Source organism: Mirounga leonina, unplaced genomic scaffold (assembly GCF_011800145.1).
Source record: "Mirounga leonina isolate KUSES-001 unplaced genomic scaffold, KU_Mleo_1.0 Mir_176, whole genome shotgun sequence".
NCBI lineage: Eukaryota > Metazoa > Chordata > Mammalia > Carnivora > Phocidae > Mirounga > Mirounga leonina.
The window spans coordinates 44,761,315-44,779,479 of NW_023270454.1; the positions used below are offsets into that span (position 1 = coordinate 44,761,315).

Below are 18,165 nucleotides of genomic sequence, written 5' to 3' on the forward strand. Positions count from 1 at the left end.
TTCATTTAAATGCAATTTACTGCCTTTGACTACTTCTCCCTGGCAGCCAAGTAAAAATTCATCCCCAAGTATACCAGTGAACAAATGAGATATAGTGGAAGGTAGATTTGGTTTGATTTGTCCATTGGTCCTAGCTGCTAGCAGTTCATTAAACATTTTACAGCCCAGGGAGATAGCTAATCTCTAGTTGCCAGAGGATGAATACTTGATGCTGGTCAAGGTAGTAACTGCACTAACCTGCATTTTGCTACTTTCAGGAATACCAACCTCTTGGTGGAGACCTAGCCCCTTCTTGCCCTGCTTGGAAATCTAAATTTGATTGCTCATTAACTACAGATTACCTACTTGCTCTCATTCAAGGGTTTAATCACTAGGGATAGCTAGCTACTCTAAATACCAAAAAACCAGTTGTGGGGTGCCTAGGTGGTTCAGTCGGTTAAGCGTCTGCCTTCAGCCCAGGTCATGATCCCAGGGTCCTGGGATGGAGCCCCACATCAGGCCCCCTGCTCAGCAGGGAGCCCTGCTTCTCCCTCTCCCTCTGCCGCTCCCCTTACTTGTGCTCTCTCTCTGTGTCAAGTAAATAAATAAAATCTTAAAAAAAAAACAACCAAGGGGCGCCTGGGTGGCTCAGTTGGTTGAGCGACTGCCTTCGGCTCAGGTCATGATCCTGGAGTCCCGGGATCGAGTCCCACGTCGGGCTCCCTGCTCAGCAGGGAGTCTGCCTCTCTCTCTGACCCTCCCCCCTCTCATGCTCTCTATCTCATTCTCTCTCTCAAATAAATAAATAAAATCTTAAAAAAAAAAAAAAACAACAGTTGTCTTTGGGGGAGGGAAAAGCAGACTCCCCGCTCTAAGCAGAGGGCTCCATGTGGGGCTTGATTCCAGGACTCTGAGACCATGACCTGAGCCAAAGGCAGACGTTTAACGGACTGAGCCACCCAGGTGCCCCGCAAGAAACGAGTTCTGACCATTGACTTTGTATTCTTCAAGTGAGCATATGTTAAATATTACTAGAATTGGGCACAGAAGTAGAATCTCTGAGCAGTGTTTATTCACATAACAAATGTGTGAATGTGCCTGTAACATGCCAAGAGAACTTGAAACTAGAAGAACTATGATCATGTCCTTTATTTTTTAATTGATGACCATCAGTCCCTGGACATTCCTTCCCACCACCAAGCCATTTGCTTAAGGTAAAATTACTGTCTTCCTCAGAGGGTTGAAATGAGAATTAAAGGAGATAATATATGTGCAAGTGCTTTATAAACTATCAAGTGCCAAACACATATGAGGGATAATAATAGGAGGAAACGTGCCTTCCAAAATTAATCATTTAGAAAATGCTATAAGTATAAATTATTGGTTTCCATATTCAAATTATGACAAATTCTTGTAGCCACAATGAAGCAAGAAATTGAAATCTGGGGGAAGAAACTAATAATTCAGAATTTTTAGTTCATGTGGAAATACTAATTCCACAACCCATACAGGAATATACAGCATTTTAGGAGTTTATATTTAAAGTTTTTGTAACAGTGAATTACCTAGAGATTCAACTATTCCTGGGGATTTTCTTATGATTCTGAACATCTGCCAGTGCACTGCTCCTCTCCTCATTCCACCTCCAGGAAACTTCCAGCTACCCCTTCCACTCTTAGGAAAACTAACGGGGAGTGTGACTTAAAATGGGTTCAGATTGCATCGGCATGATAAACCATGTCCGTCTTTTTCACGATGCGAATCCCTAAACATTTCCAGCCTATTCGGTGGAGTTCAACACAGTGGAACAGTACGAGGCAGGCAGGTGACGGTGATTTCTCGGTTCCCGATCCCTTTTCGGAGAAGGCGCCAGCAGCTAGCTTCTCGGACTCCGGAGAAAGCAGCAAAGTCTGGAGATTGGGTTGGGGGAGGAAGAAGCGGGCGACCAACCCCTCCCCACCTCCCGGGGACACACGGGCGGGGCTGAGCGGGGGCCAGCGCTCCTCCCCGGGGCGGGGCTCGCGGCGGCTCCCCCCGCCCCGCAGCGCGCCCTAGGCTGCGGAGCGGGCTGCGGAGCGGGCTGCGCGGCGGACGGCGGGCGGCGGGCGGCGGGCAGTGGGCGCGATGTATCTCCGCAGGGCGGTCTCCAAGACGCTGGCGCTGCCTCTGAGGGCGCCCTTCGGCCCCGCGCCGCTCCGAAAGGACGGTGAGTGCCGCGCCGGCCCGGGCGTCCGAGCCTGAAGAGGACAGGCGCCTTGCGCGCGGATTCGCCGGCGCCTCCGTACCCGCCGGCACCCTGGGGGCCAAACCCGGCCCGAGCTGCAGAAGCCTGGGATTGAGGATAGGGGGAGAAATGAAGGAAAGTCGCGGGGAAGACGCCCCGAAGTTCTTGAAGACTTAGGGAACTTTTCCAGCGCGGCTTCGGAATCCGGCCTAGGCTTCCCGGGTTCGAATCTTGATCTTGGGCAAGTGATTTCACCTGCTTCCTCGTCGCTAAAATGGGGACAATAATGGTGTGAGTTTTAAATGAGTTAATAGGCAGTTAAAAGCGCTTAGAAAAGTGCCTGGCTAACGCCCGCGTAGCTTAAACTCCTTCTATTAGTATAGGGACCTGTGCGCTCTCCAACTTCGCGAGGAAGCCAGAGGAACGGGTGGCACGATGGAGCCAGGCAGGGCGCGGGAGGGAGTGCGGGCCCAGTAAATGTTCGGTAAATACCCCTGAGTAAATAAACTCAAGGCTTGTCCCGGGCTCGGCAGCCGGAGCTCCGTGAGCCTTCGAAGCACTTTCCCTGGGTCTGCGCAGAAACCTGGAGCTATCCTAAGCTGTTCGGCTCAGCCGTCCCAGTTATCTGCCACCTTTAGATTTGGGGATGCAGGGGAAGAGGGACAGTATTCAGAAATTTCCTAAAGGGGAAGTTGCAGTGCAAGCTGGAAGCTTCTTAACTAAAACTGGAGAAACAGGAAAGCTGCTTACTCTAGCGCCTGGAACATTGTCGGGGCTTAGTAAGTGTCAGCATGCATGTTTTTCCTCCCTGCGCCCAGCGGCCCCCCGGCCGGCTTTGCGCTCGCGCGCTGTTCGGCCCCAGCAGCTCCTTCCTAGACCTCCTCCGTCTTCCCTGTCTTTTCCGTCCAGCTTAGCCCCCGGCTCTTAGACAACCTCTTGGAAAGTGCTTAGTTCCCCCTGCACTTCGCCTCACTTTGTAAGGCTTGTGAGGTAGCTTAGCCCAGAGCGTGCATTCGAGCCGAGAGAGAAACTCTCCTGCGGAAAATTCCATGGGCCGATTTCCCCCCCCCCACTTTGATTAGGCCTGCGGTGGTGATGGTGGTGGTGGGAGGGAAGGCAGGTCTGTCCAGCTAGCTTTGTTTTTCTCTTAAAATGCTCGTAGGAAGTAGTTGCCTCACAAGTAACAGAATAAGGTATTTTTTTCGTTTTTCCTTATCTTTATACCGAGTAAGACAGAGCAGTTTTTTTCACTGACAAATAGAAGGCATTAATTTTAAACATCTGAAGATAGCGAGGCCGTTGTGATTGGGGGTTGGGAGGGGAGAAAGATGAGCCCCCTGACCGTGGCCTTCTGCGTTATCGCCCGCATGCCCCACGGTCTTCAGGCACAAACACACACCCCTTGTGTAGCGACGCGTTTCAGATAATTTCTTCCCCAACTTGGGCCAAGGGGAGAGTAGGTTAAAAATTCTAAATCGGCAGTTAGCAACACTGGCTGGAGCAACACTGATCTTTCTCTAATTTTCATCTAATTACTTTTTTCGTAGCACTGATTTGTTTATGTATTTTAAGAACTGTTATTGACTGGGAATCTGGTTTCAGTTATGGACATTAATTGACCTTTTTTATTGGTACTTACTGTTTTGATGAAAAATAAAACTTTCAGTTTTATTGAAGGGTAAAATTTTAGCTGTGCCTCATCAAATTGCGTTCTCTGGCTTTTGCCTTTAAAAATGTAACTTTTTAATGAGTAAATAATTGGGTTTGTAATAGATCATTGGAAGGAACGCAGAAAGACAAAATAGAAGTCACTTGTAATCCTACCACTCAAGGAATACCACCATTTACGTTTTAGTATATATAATGTTCCAGACCTTTTTTCCCCTTGCATTTTATTCTTATGCATATTGCTTCCACAAACTGAGATAGTCCTGTATAGATTATTCTATAACTTTGCATTTAGTATATTGTAAATATTTTCTCACGGAAGTAATATTCTCCTGCAAAACTTCTGTTTCACATTGTATGGATATGCTCAAATTTAACTAATTAATCTTTATTAAATATTTCCCATTTCATTGCTATTTTAAATAACTGCATAATTGTATTTGTGTTTAAGTCTTTACTTACATCTCTGATGATTTTCTTTATTCCTTCCTATTTAAAGTAATCTTTTTGATATTTATATCTGGTTGACAACTACAGAAGCTACACATTCCCTGTTCAGTAACAGATGTATTTTCAAACCAACAAAAGCCCCACTACAAGTCAAAGCCATACCCTCTTACCATAGCCTCTTTGGGAACATTTGTGGGGAAAAAATATTTTTTCCAAGAGATGGTCATTTATATCCAAACTAAAAACACATACGGGAAATCTTTCCAGTATTGCTACTTCAAAGATTTGTAATCAGTGCAAATGTCTGAAGATTTGCCCTCTGCAAATCAAAACTTCTTAGTCCTCGTGCCCATCCTCTGTGTCAGGCCACATCCAATTACTCGGCACTTTTTCAGCTCTCCTGCACATGCTTTGCCTTCTGCCTCCGGTTCAGTTTTCTCTGCCCTTATTTATCTTGACAATCTCCTCTACTTTCCTTCAAAACCCAGGTCATGTCTCTCCAGTTGTGGCAGGTCCCTTGAGGCAACTAGCTGAGGTTTTTCACTGAATTTTCTTGCTGTTGTTGCAACTTCTACTTGCTTCTGTTCCAGCATTTGTCACACGGCATTGCAGTTATTTGTCTACAATCATTTGTCTGTACCTTTGTTCGCTCCTTCTACACGGTGAGCTACTTGAGGCTAGGGACCTTGTATGTCTTGTTCACAGTTCTATCCTTAATGATTCTAACAAGACCAAACACAGAGTAGGTGCTCAACATTTATTTATTCATTCAACAAATGTCTCTACTTTTTTATCTTTAAAATAAAGAATTTGAGCTATATGAACTTTAAGCTCTTTCTAGCTGTGAGTCTATTATAAAAATTTCAATTCCAGGGCATATGGTTTTATATATTTAGATGTAATAATACAGTACGCTTACCTATTTCTATTAGTTTTTACAGAATTGTACTTCCATTTCAGACATGACCATGTTGTAACGTTTTGTCTTAAACAAGCTTATATCTGCCCATCTTTAAAGGCTTTTGTTAGAAAAATTAATATTTCTGCCTACATAGACATTCGTATTATAGATTTATAGAAATGTGTTGGATATCAACATGTTTTATTTAACATGTAAGTTTTAAGTACAAATATATTTAATTCAATTTTTGGAAAAATCTTTTCCCCTGAATCCTGTGGTGTGGAGTACATACAGCGAATGGATTCCTTTTACATCTCGTTTGTCAAAATTGTTCAGTGCTTTTGTCATTTCTCCTTACCCACGCCCGCACTCTTTCCAAGAAAAGCATGATGCTAAGCACGAAGATGACAGGTTTCATAAGTACTTATCAAATGAGATTGGGAAAATGTCAAATGGGAATCATTATCCTACCTTGTGATACTGTATTCCCTTAAGCTAAAATCACTTGATGTTAATAGATTCTAAGTTCACCGAAGGGGAAAATTTTTTTAAGATATAATTATTTTAAATAGTTTTGCTTAATATCATGAACCTGTGTTTCAACTTGTTTTCCTAGCATCTCTTCGCTGGATGTCGTCTAACAAATTGCCTGGATCATCTGGATCAAATATGATCTATTATCTGGTTGTAGGTGTCACAGTCAGTGCTGGTGGATATTATGTAAGTGTTTAAGTAACCATAATGTTTAGGAATTCGTGTATTTTACAACCTATGGTAAAACTCAAAGCATTGTCAAGGTCAGGACATGGGATTAATTAAATATACAAGATTATGAAGATTTTTTTTAGGTGTGAAATCAACATTTCTTACACAGCATACACTGCCAAGTACGGGTGACTTCTAGTAAAAATGATGTCATTAGGGGCGCCTGGGTGGCTCAGTTGGTTAAGTGACTGCCTTCGGCTCAGGTCATGATCCTGCAGTCCCTGGAGTTCCCTGTTCAGCGGGGAGTCTGCTTCTCCCTCTGACCCTCCCCCTTCTTGTGCTCTCTCTCAAATAAATAAAATCTTTTTTTAAAATGATGTTACTATAAATACCAATAATAGTTGACATTCGAGTGTTTCTCATATGACAGACTCATGGCTCATTTAATAATTACAGTAATTCTGTAAGTAGGTACTATTATTAACATTTAACAAGAACTGTTTTGAAAGATTAACTTAAATTAATAGACTGTTTTTTTTTAAAGATTTTATTTATTTATTTGACAGAGAGAGACACAGCGAGAGAGGGAACACAAGCAGGGGGAGTGGGAGAGGGAGAAGCAGGCTTCCCGTGGAGCAGGGAGCCCGCTGTGGGGCTCGATCCCAGGACCCATGGGATCATGACCTGAGCCGAAGGCAGACACTTAACCGACTGAGCAACCATGTGCCCAATAGACTATGTTTTTAGAGCATTTTAAGTTTACAGAAAAATCTGCAGAAAGTACAGAGTTCTCATACCGCCTCTCAACACTCCCTCCATCAACAGTCTCACATTAGTGTGGCACATTTGTTACAACTGGTGAGTCAATATCAATACATTATAACTAACTAAAGTCTGTAGTGTACATTAGGGCTCACTCTCGGTATTGTACATTCTATAGGTTTGGACAAATACATGATGATATATCCATTATAGTCTCAAACAGTATAGTTTCAGTGCCCTAAAAATTCCCTGTGTTCCACCTAGTCATTCCTTCCTCCCTGAATCTTTTTACTGTCTCCATAGTTTTTTATTAGTTTTATATATCTTTATATACCTTCATTATTTTAAAAAGGTAATATTCATATATTTTTAAAAATTCAAAATAGACATATGCAAAATTAAAAGAATGTTTTACCCACTCCTCCCAGGTAATCACTATAAAATGAAGCTTTTGATAGTATGATTTTGGGGCTAAAATGATGAGATATTTTTGCATTAAATAAGTAATAACAAGTCTATTGAATCATTCCCCATTTTTTTTAAGATTTTATTTATTTATTTATTTATTAGAGAGTGAGCGAGAGAGAAACAGCATGAGAGAGGAGAGGGTCAGAGGGAGAAGCAGGCTCCCCGCTGAGCCGGGAGCCCGATGCAGAACTCGATCCTAGGACTCTGGGATCATGACCTGAGCCGAAGGCAGTCGCCCAACCAACTGAGCCATCCAGGCACCCCGAATCATTCCCCATTTTGTCATAAACTTTCTAAATCAAAATTTAATCTTCAGTGTGAATAAAAGTAAAATACATTCTTTAGAAACCCTAAGAGTACACAAGAGTCACTACATTTTGGTTTTACCCTAAGAAATATGCATAAATGGACTTTTAGGCATAAATAGGAGCAGTTTGTATGTAGATGGCCAAACCAAAATAACTTATTCTAATCTTCAGAATTTTGAGAGCCTCAAGAAACCAGGAAACTTCAAATATGTCACTTATATTATTGTCCTCCACTGATCTATCAGCTTTTACTCATACCCAGATTCCTTTCCTTCTACCGTCTTTCTACTGCTTAATGTTAATTCACTGCCCAGGGCTACTATTGTTGGATATAGGCCATTGGAGAAATAGAGATTGGGCTGGGCCATGTGATTATGTGGGGAGCTGGAAGATGGAATTTCATCTGGAACTCACTATACCCATAATTATGTTTATTAGTGCCAGACATGAACCTCTCCAGCCCACTAAATCTTTCTTTGCAAAAGCAATCGTAAACTGAACGTTATAAACTGGCTTCTCATTCGAGCCCTTTCTGGCCTTTTTCTCTCACAATGGGAGTGGAAGTTGGACAAGGCGATGAGCTCCAAGTCCCTTTCCACCTCTGAGAATTTGTGGTTTTACTCTTGAATGTTGGAAGCCTTAATTCCCAAGAATCTTAGGCTCTTGTCAGGAGGAAATACAGAATGTGAGGCACTTGAAAACCTGTATTCTAGTCCCCCCTCCCCTTGTCCTATACTTTCAAATAAGTTCTCTGCTAGATTTATCTGAATTGAATTCACAGATGCTCACTAGCCAGTTTTCCATTTCCAAGTAAAATCTACTACGAGGGCCTCATAGAATCTGAGAGAGGCCCAGGTCACGTCAAGTTTTTGAGGGTCTGAGGTATCTGTGGGCTATTTTAAACGCTTACATGTAATAAGTAATATCATTCAGAAATAACTTCCAAAGTCTAGATTCGAGGCTTTCCAAAGGCCTCTTCTGACAGGCCTTTTTTCTACTCTGTGTTTGTCCACGTTAGATTTGGAAAAGCTAGATTCTCCCGGCCACACATGAGTATGAATTATTCTAATATCATCATCTCTTCAGTCCTACCTAAACTAGTCTTTCTTCCCATCTTGTGTTTTAGCCCCTTGAGCAACAAAAAAAGTAATGTTCCTTGGGATGTCACTGCTGGGCTGGCCATTTCAGAAATGTGAACCTCCGCGCAGGCTCAGCTTTCCTGTACTGAGAGCGGAGGGTGTCGGCTCAGCATAGTGGTTCAAGCTATCAGGAGCTCCCACCCTACTAGGAAAGTATTCCCTGCTCTTATTCAGAAATGGTGACCATCATTCCTGCTAATCCTGTTTGTCCTGCAAGTTTCAAACCCAGATGATTCAAGTCTGAATTTACCAAACTCTGTGGGATTTGTTAGGGCCACTTCAGCATCATCTCCACCCCTGAGGTTATAGATTTTCCGTGTTCACAGTCTAATTTTAACATGGTATGAAATGGTTTGTAATTTGCAAAGTATAATTTTTAATAAGATGCTTGGTTTTTGATTATTAAAAATTTAGAATATTATATATAAATATACAATTTTTAAAAATCTGTAATCCTGCTACTAAGTGATAAATCCCTAACATTTTTTTAAAGCTGAGAGAATATAAACAATATTATCTAACTAGGGAGATTTTCATTTTTAAAAGATCATTGGCTAAAATGAACACAGGCCAGAGAGGAGTACTTGAATATGAAATGAAAGGAAGCCTGCACATCAGATCTGTGATTGAGATAGCTTTATTCCCTATTCTGTTTCTGAAATAACCGATGGTCAGGTCACAGTGCTGCTTTTAAGGAATAACTTTAGCTTACTTAAGGAATCTTCATTAGGGTCTACAAATATGCCATTTTGGAAGATTTTTTTCCAAAATTTTTATTATGAGATGAATGCGTTTCACATGCAGTTATAAGAGCTAATACAGAGAGATCTCATATAGTCTTCACCTCATTTCCCCCAGTGATTAACATCTTTTATAGGGATAATCCAATATCACAACCAGGAAATGGACATTGATAAAATCCATTGTTCTTATTCAGATTTCACCACATTTACTTGCACTTTTGTGTGTGTGTGTATTTAGTTCTGGGCAGTTCTGTCACGTGTAGATTCGTGTATTCACCACCACTGTCAAGATACAGGATCCCTTGTGTAGCCCTTTGTAATTGCACTCAGTCTCTTTTGCCAGTCTCCTCACTTCTTCCCAGCCCTGGCAACCAGGAATCTGTTCTCTAGTTCTATAACTTTCCATTTCACGAATGTTACATAAATGGAATTATAAGGTATATAATATTTTGAGACTGGCTTTTTTCACCCAGATTCATCCAAATTGTTATACTGTATTGACAGTTTGTTCCCTTTTAATCCTGAGTAGCATTCTATGTTATGGATGTACCACAGTTTGCTTAACCATTCACCTGTTGTAAGACCCCCAGCCTGATTCCAGCTTTTGGCTATTACAAATAAAGCAACCATGAACATTTGTGTACAGGATTTTGTGTGCACATAAGTTCCCATCTCCCTGGGATAAATGCCAGAGGATATCTGCAAATGCCTGTCAGAATATTTTGATTCTAGCATAATTTGTTTTTCTTCTTTGTCTTCATGTTTGTATCTACTGTGTGTTTTCTGTTATCTTTGACTCCTGTTAGAGCATTTGTTTCTTTTCTTTTTAAAGTGTTCTACTTAATAGCAAAAGTTTCCAAAGGGGAATAAAAGAGTAGGTGGGGTTTCTCCTCTTTGAATTGAATATACCTTTGAACTTGGCATGATGAATTTTAGAGCTCAAGAAATAAACTTAAGCACACATTTACTTTCAGACTTACAAGGCGGTCACATCAGAGCAAGCCAAACACACGGAACATATAACAAATTTGAAAGAAAAAACCAAAGCAGAGTTACATCCACTTCAAGGTAAAGTGAATTTATTATTTTTTTCTCTTAAGGCATTGATTTCCATGATCTTAGTCTAGCAATGAACACTATTTGCTTTTGGCTTCTTTACTAACTTGACAGAATGGCTCTGGGCAGGAGTTCATTCAGAAAGGGAAAGCCCAACCAAAACCTAAAGAATATTGTTATATGTTTTGGATGAGTGCATTAGATAAATGAAACGTTTTACATTTGTACTGCTGACCAGTGGCTTTGAATTCTTTGTGTGGTAATATTACTTTTCCCCTACTCAGGCTTCCATTCAGGCAAGCATAATTTTAGTATGTCTCTCTCAGCAGCTTCACCTCTCATTTCCCTCATTACATTTTTTTAAATCATAAAACTAATTTTTGTTTCAGTTTTGGCTAAGATCGCCCATGTGTCTTTGCCCAAAGTACACTTGACATTAGTACAATCAGTCATGTCTATTAAGTCCCTCAGTTGATCTGATTGATAAAATGCCAACTACTAGAACAGAAACTTTACATTTTCACCCTAATACATATTTCTTGCCTTGAACTGCTTGCTTTAAATACTTTTTTCCATCTCAATTATAATGCCATTATTATCAATTACTATAATCACTATTTAGGGACAGATAATAGCTACCTATGAACCAATTTTAACCTTTTAGTCATGACAACAGTAAGAAATGGAATATCTTCAGTAAACATTACTGAATATAATCATGAGAAGGCTGATTGCAATAATGATGAAATATAGCATTTCCGTTATGTATACACACACACACACACACACACGGAGAGAGAGAAAGAGAGGGGACAGCAGAGGGAGAGAGAGAATCCCAAGTGGACTCCCCACTAAGCCTGGAGCTCACTGAGGGGCTCTTTCTCACAACCCTGAGATCATGACCTGAGCCGAAATCAAGAGTCAGGTGCTTAACCTACTGAGTCACCCAGGTGCCCCACACTTTTGTTTTTAAATCCCTTATCATACACATGATTTTAATCAGTCCTCACAATAGCTCTTTGAGGCAGATATTATCGATATCCCCATTTTACAGATGATAAAACTGAAGTTGAGAGAATATTACTGATTGCTCAGTCATCAACTAGTAAGTCGGCTGCTCTTCCAGGCTATTTCACATGAAAGGTTGGCTGTTATTTTCATGTTCTTTGTATTTAAATCAATAATATTTGTAATTTTTTAAAAGATTTTATTTATTTATTTTGACAGAGACAGCAAGAGAGGGAACACAAGCAGGGGGAGTGGGAGATGGAGAAGCAGGCTTCCCACCAAGGAGGGAGCCCAATTCGGGGCTCGATCCCTGGGATCATGACCTGAGCCGAAGGCAGACGCTTAACGACTGAGCCACCCAGGCGCCCCTGTAATTTTTTTTTTTAAGTTTAACAGGTTCAAAAGGGTTTATGAAAAAGCAGATCCCCATTTTCCCTCCCCAGAGGCAATCAGTAATACCAGCTTCTTTGTATCCTCCTAGAGAGTCTTTACAAATAAAAACTATCTAGGTATGTCCTACCTCCTTTGGTCCTAGCACAAATAGTACCATAGGGTATACATTGCTCTTTTCCTTGCTTTTTTTCACTTGACAGGCTACCTCGAAGACCATTTCATATCAGTCCATATAGCTTTGTCTCATTTTTACAAGTGACTGCGCAGACTTCCACTGTATTCCCATGCTCTTTAAATTAACCCTTTGCTTAATGGTGAATCTTAATTAAATCTTATATCTTAAAGGTGAAATAGAGAAGGTGGCGGGAGCTGAGAAAGCAAGTTCAGAAGTGTGTGAAGCATCTTTCGCGGAAGTTCCGGAGGTAGATGCGGAAGACAGTCCAGACGCTCCAGTTGCAGCCAGAGAAAAGGCTTCAGCCTATCCTGGGGATGCGGAGGCCGCTGCGGCAGAGACCGGCGCGGTCAGTGCTGAAGCTGGGCCAGGGGTGACCGCCGCAGCCCTGGGGGCCACCGCACAAAGCAGCGCTGAAATGGCCTCAGAGGCTCAGAATGCAGCTTCGCATGAAACGGTTGCCGGAAATGATGATAAAGGGACAATAGAGCAGGAAAGCTCTGGTGAAAGTGCTGAACGAGAAGAAGAATCCTCCCGTTGAATCAGAATCCCCTGCTGGGGATGATTTACAGGAGGAAGCCAGTGTGGTTTCCGATGCCGCCTTGGCTCAAGGCTAATTTCGCGCTGATGGACACTTGAGCAAAAAAAATGCCATCGAGTGTCCGATAGGTGCTTTTGTAGTTTCAGTCATCGTAGTTTTAGAATAGGCTTCTTTGCTAGAAAACCTGAATGTGCCTTGAAGAGTTTTGGTATCTACTGATAGATTTGGGGATTGAGAGACTTGAGATTTTACATGTCTGAATAGTTTCCTGCTCTCTGAGATCAGAATATGACATTGCAGTAAAGAACTTCCCGAGTTCCATCTTTGCATTTAAGTTTTGTATCATAGGAATTGAGCTATCTATACAATCTGCATTCACTTTAATTTTGCTATACCTGTATCTTTATGTTAATCTAGATTCCTGAGTTTTGATTTGAACTCATTAAAATAGAATTGGAAAATCCTTAGTGCTTCTGTCTTTATTCACTAATATGTATATGTATAAATAATCTATAATCTATAATATTAAAGATGTATAATATAAAATATATGTTATAATATCGATTGTAGATTAACATACAGCATCGCATGAACAATCAAAGAAAATATATAATCTATGGACAACTCTGCGTATAGCAATGTACATTACATCTCTGTTCTCCTGTCTATATTGCATGGGGGACTGGGCCAACATCTTTAATTTCAGTTTATTTCAGTTCAAACAATGTTTAGTGAGAATTTATACTTAGTGCCAGGAATCATTCATTCATTCATTCATTCATTCATTCATTCATTCATGTATTCAGCAAATACTAAGTGAGCACCTATAACCTACAAAGCACTGTTTTAAGTGTTGAGGTAAAAAAAAAAAAAAGACAAAAATTCCTACCCTTCCCAGCTTATATTCTAGAATATGATCAAATAATAAGCTACATAAGAAAACTATATAGTGTGCTAGATACTATATAGGTGTTTAAAAAGAAAAGTAGCGAAAGGGAAGGGATTTATAAGTGTTGGTTAGGGGTGAAAGGTGTAATTTTAGATGGGATGGCCAGAGACAGCCTTACGAAGAAGATGTCTAGTGAGTAAAAACCTGAAGGATGTACAAGGGACCTAGTCATGAAGACATGGGGGGATAGGCAAAGAAGAGTCATTCCAGATGAGGGAACTGAGCAGTGCAAAGGATCTGAAACATAAACATCCTATAGAATTTGGGGAATTGTAAGGTGGTCAAGTGGCTAAAGTGGAGTGAAAAGGAGAGAGAGTAGTTGGAGATGATTTCAGAAAGAATGCAATGGTTCTGCAGAGATGGGCTGTATCAGGCAGGGTCTTGTACGATTTGGGCTATTAGAGTAAGTTGGGGTGTTGTAGTGGATGCTTCTGATGCTCTGCCTAGATCCCCTTACCTGGGCCATTTACCCCCAGCTTCTGTGAGTGGTACACACACACACACACACACACACACACACACACACACTCCATCCCCACCCCAGACAGTTCACAACCAATGACTGACTGCCACAGTGGTACAAAAGGTGGGGCCAAGTCTGTGCGACAACTCATGCTCTCGAGTTCCCTGGGGGGCTCAGGTTGAAGCTGTTTCCAATCTAGATTACATCTTTGCTTAGATATTCTCTCCTGTCCTATCCTGCTTTTTCCCTACTATTCCCCTAACAACACCCCTTCAGTAGATCACTTGCCCCCAAGTTCCTGCTCTGTTTCTAGGGAACTCCACCTAAGATAATTAGTAACGGATGTGGTCCTTGAACGCAGACACTAAGAATAGGATTCTGGAATTGTGTCACTCTTCAGTTCAATGGTAACAAGGACCTCATCACTGGTGGTAGGTGGAAGATTGCTAGTTCCTGGCATTCTGTAGCAATGTGATTGCCGAGATTTTCACCTATGGTAAACTAGGATGGAATATACAGGCATACCTCAGAGATATTGCAGATATTGCAGACCACTGCAATAAAGCGGGTATTGCAATAAAGCAAGTCAAATGGATTTTTTGGTTTTTCAGTGCATATAAAAGTTATGTCTAGGGTCGCCTGGGTGGGTCAGTTGATTAAGAGTCTGACTCTTGATTTCAGCTCAGATAGTGATCTCAGGGTTATGACATCAAGCTGCCTTAGTTGGTAGAGCATGTGACTCTTGATCTCAGAATAGTGAGTTCAGGCCCCATGTTGGGTTGAAGCCTACTTAAAAAAATTTTTGTTTGCCAAAAAAAGAATGCTAATCATCATCTGAGCTTTCAGTAAGTAGTAATCACTGATCAAAGATCACCATAACGAATCTAATAATGAAAAAGTTACGAATATGTGACACAGACACACAAAAATGAGCAAATGCTGTTGAAAAAAAATTGTGGCAGGTGCCTGGGTGGCTTGATGGGTTAGGCATCTACCTTCAGCTCAGGTCATGATCCGAGGGTCCTGGGATCGAGGTCTACACGGAGCTCCCTGCTCAGCAGGGAGTCTGCCTCTCCCTCTCCTTCTGCCCCTCCCCCTCCCCCCAGCTCGTGGGCTCGCTCTCCCTCTTTCTCCAACAAATAAATAAAATCTTAAAAAGAAAAAAATGGTGGGGCGCCTGGGTGGCTCAGATGGTTGAGCGTCTGCCTTCAGCTCGGGTCATGATTCCAGGGTCCTGGGATCGAGCCCCACGTCGGGCTTCTGGCTTAGCGGGGAGCCTGCTCCCCCCCCCCCCCCTCCCCCCCCCCCCCCCCCGGCTCATGCTCGCTCTCTCTCTGTATCTCTGTGTCTCAAATGAATAAATAAAATCTTTAAAAAAAAAAGAAAAAAATGGTGGTGATAGACTTGTTCCATGCAGGGTTGCCAACAAACCTTCTGTCTGTGAAAAATGTAATATCCATGAAGCACAATAAAATGAGGTATGCCTTTAGGTGGAAGGTGCTCTACTGTTGGCTTAATGCCTCTGGAATTTGAGAAGTACAAAGAAACCTGAACTATATGGACTTAATCATTGCAGAACGATGTTTAACTCTGGGATAAGGATGGTACCTTGGGTTTGTTCTGAATTTGTCTCAGCGTCAGCTCTGCATTAGACTCATAAGCCTAAGGCCCATGGCACATTAAGGGATGCTGTTTTACCAAACATTCTGTAAGATAAAGCAGAAACACTACTCAGTACCACATTTATGACTTCAACATCCACACAAAAACACATTCTTCACCACTGTTTTGCCTAGGATGGTTTCTGCTGCAAATAACAGAAACCAACTCAAAATGGGTTAAACAACAAAGACAGTTAACTCTTACCTGACTAGGTATCCAGAGGTTGAGCTGCTCCAGGGCTGGTTTATTCTGTGGTTCAGTCATCAAGAACCAGGTTGTTTCTATTATTCTACTCTACTATCAAGAATGTTTGGCTTTATCCTTGGTAGGCTTTCCTCATATTCACAGGATGAATCACCTCAATTCTAAGTATTTTATTCAGATACAATAATGTCCCCCAGAAGTCTTTCAAAAAGAAGAATGTCCTCATCTTAAAAAATAATAATTTAAATACATTTTTTTCTTTTTAACATTTTATTGTGGAAAATTTTAAACAAAAGTAGTGAGAACAGTATAAGGGAATCTTCATGTGCCCTACATCCCAATTACCAATTATCAACTCTTGGCAAATCCTGTATTTTTAGTCCCACCCACTTATCTTCCACTACCACCGCTGCCTGTATGTAGAATAATAATAATGATAACAACAATTCTTTATATTACTAATTATCTAGTCAGTGATCAAATTTCTTCAACTGCCTCAAAAGCGTTTTCCCTCCTTCAGTTTGTTCTTTGTTTTTAAAAGTCCACAAATTGCAGTTGGTCAATATTTGCTTAAGTTCCTTTTTTTTAAGATTTTATTTATTTACTTATTTTAGAAAGAGAAAGAGCCTGAGTGGGGGTAGTGAGGAGCAGAAAGGGAGGGAGGGGGGAGGGGGAAAGAATCTCTAGCAAATTCCACGCTGAGCCCAGAGTTTGTCATGGGGCTCAAGCCCATGACCCTGAGATCATGACCTGAGCCAAAACCAAGTCAGACACTTAACTGACAGCCACCCAAGTGCCCCAATGTCAAATTGCTTTTTTTTTTAAATTGTATTTATTTATTTGAGAGAGAGAGAGAGAGCGCGCATGAGCAAGGAGGAGTGGCAGAGAGAGAGGGAGAAGCAGAATCCCCCCTGGGCCCGGCTCAAGCAAGACTTGGGATCATGACCTGAGCTGAAGGCAGCTGCTTAACCAACTGAGCCACCCAGGCATCCCCAAATTTCTTAATAACAATGTAAACTACTTACTTGGTTCTAAAGTCAAATCTATGGAACAAGATATATGCAGAGAAGTCTACCTTTTTATTCCTTCCATTCCCCTATAAACTATAAAACTTTGTGGGTTTTTTCCCTTCCATATTTTTGGGTAAACTACACACACACACACACACACACACATATTTGTTACCCTTCTTTCTTAAACAGCGTACAATATATGTATATTTCTCCACTTTGCTTTTTTTTTCCATTTAACTATGCACCTGGAGATCACTCTATTGTAGTATGTAGAGATAATCCTCATTACTTTTTTTAAGATTTATTTATTCATTTTGGAGAGAGCATGGGGGGAAGCGCAGAGGGAGAGCACCTCAAACAGACTCCCCACTGAGCACAGAGCGTGACCTGGGGCTCAACCCCACGACCCTAAGATCATGACCTGAGCCGAAACCAAGAGTCAGATGCTTAACCAACTGAGCCACCCAGGTGCCCTTAGTTCTCATTACTTTTTACAGTTGCATGGAGCTACATGTGTGGGTACTATGATTTACTCAATAATCTCCTACTGATGAACATTTGAGTTGTTTCTCTTATTTGCTATCATAAACATTGCTGCAATGAATAACTTTCTGCAAAATGTCTTTTTGCATTTTTGCCAGTGTTTCACTAGGATAGATTTCTGAAAGAGGGATTGCTAGATCAAATACATAAGTAATTTTGCTATCTATTGCAAAAGTCCTTCCATAGGAGTCATACTATTTTGTATTCCCAAAATAACCAATGGATATGAGTGCCTGTTTCCCGTCAGAGTATATTGTCGAACATTTGGATTTTTGATAGGTATGATAGATGAAAAATTATATTTCAGTGTGGTTTTAATTTGCGTTTTCTTTTCTTTTTCTTTTTTTTTTTTAAAGATTTTATTTATTTATTTGACAGAGAAAGACACAGCGAGAGAGGGAACACAAACGGGGAGTGGGAGAGGGAGAAGCAGACTCCCTGCCCAGCAGGGAGCCCGATGCGGGACTCGATCCCGGGACTCCAGGATCATGACCTGAGCCGAAGGCAGTCGCTTAAGCAACTGAGCCACCCAGGTGCCCTAATTTGCGTTTTCTTTATTAAGAGTGAGGTTGAACATTTTATCATTTGGTTAAGGGCTATGTACATTTCTTTTTCTGCAAAGTTTCTGTTCATATCTCCAATGCATTTTAAAAAAAATTTTTGGGGGGGGGCAGAGGGCGAGGGAGAGAGAGAATCTTAAGCAGGCTCCACACCCAGTGCAGAACCCAACTCGGGGCTCCATCTCACAACACTGAGATCATGACCTGAGCAGAAATCAGGAGTCAGAGGCTTAACCAACTGATCCACCTAGGCG

At 41.4% G+C, this 18,165-nt stretch overlaps 1 protein-coding gene across 2 annotated transcripts; it reads left to right on the top strand.

The window, feature by feature from the left end:
- Positions 1-2,028: 2,028 nt before the first annotated feature.
- MGARP (mitochondria localized glutamic acid rich protein) lies at positions 2,029-12,984 on the top strand. Of its 2 annotated transcripts, none has more exons than XM_035023044.1 (4): positions 2,029-2,185; positions 5,839-5,942; positions 10,322-10,415; positions 12,150-12,984. In XM_035023044.1, the coding sequence occupies exons 1-4, from the start codon at positions 2,104-2,106 to the stop codon at positions 12,515-12,517; spliced, it is 648 nt and encodes a 215-aa protein (XP_034878935.1). In that variant the 5' UTR covers positions 2,029-2,103; the 3' UTR covers positions 12,518-12,984. The 2 variants fall into 2 exon arrangements, with proteins under 2 accessions (XP_034878935.1, XP_034878936.1); XM_035023045.1 differs by lacking the exon at positions 2,029-2,185 and adding an exon at positions 2,213-2,444.
- The last annotated feature ends 5,181 nt before the right edge of the window (positions 12,985-18,165 follow it).

Excerpts from the sequence above, each read along its gene's own strand:
- MGARP (XM_035023044.1), top strand. The coding sequence starts at position 2,104 with ATGTATCTCCGCAGGGCGGTCTCCAAGACGCTGGCGCTGCCTCTGAGG. Across the intron at positions 2,186-5,838 it reads CGCGCCGCTCCGAAAGGACG|CATCTCTTCGCTGGATGTCG; the intron begins GTGAGTGCCGCG and ends TTGTTTTCCTAG. Across the intron at positions 10,416-12,149 it reads AGAGTTACATCCACTTCAAG|GTGAAATAGAGAAGGTGGCG; the intron begins GTAAAGTGAATT and ends TATATCTTAAAG.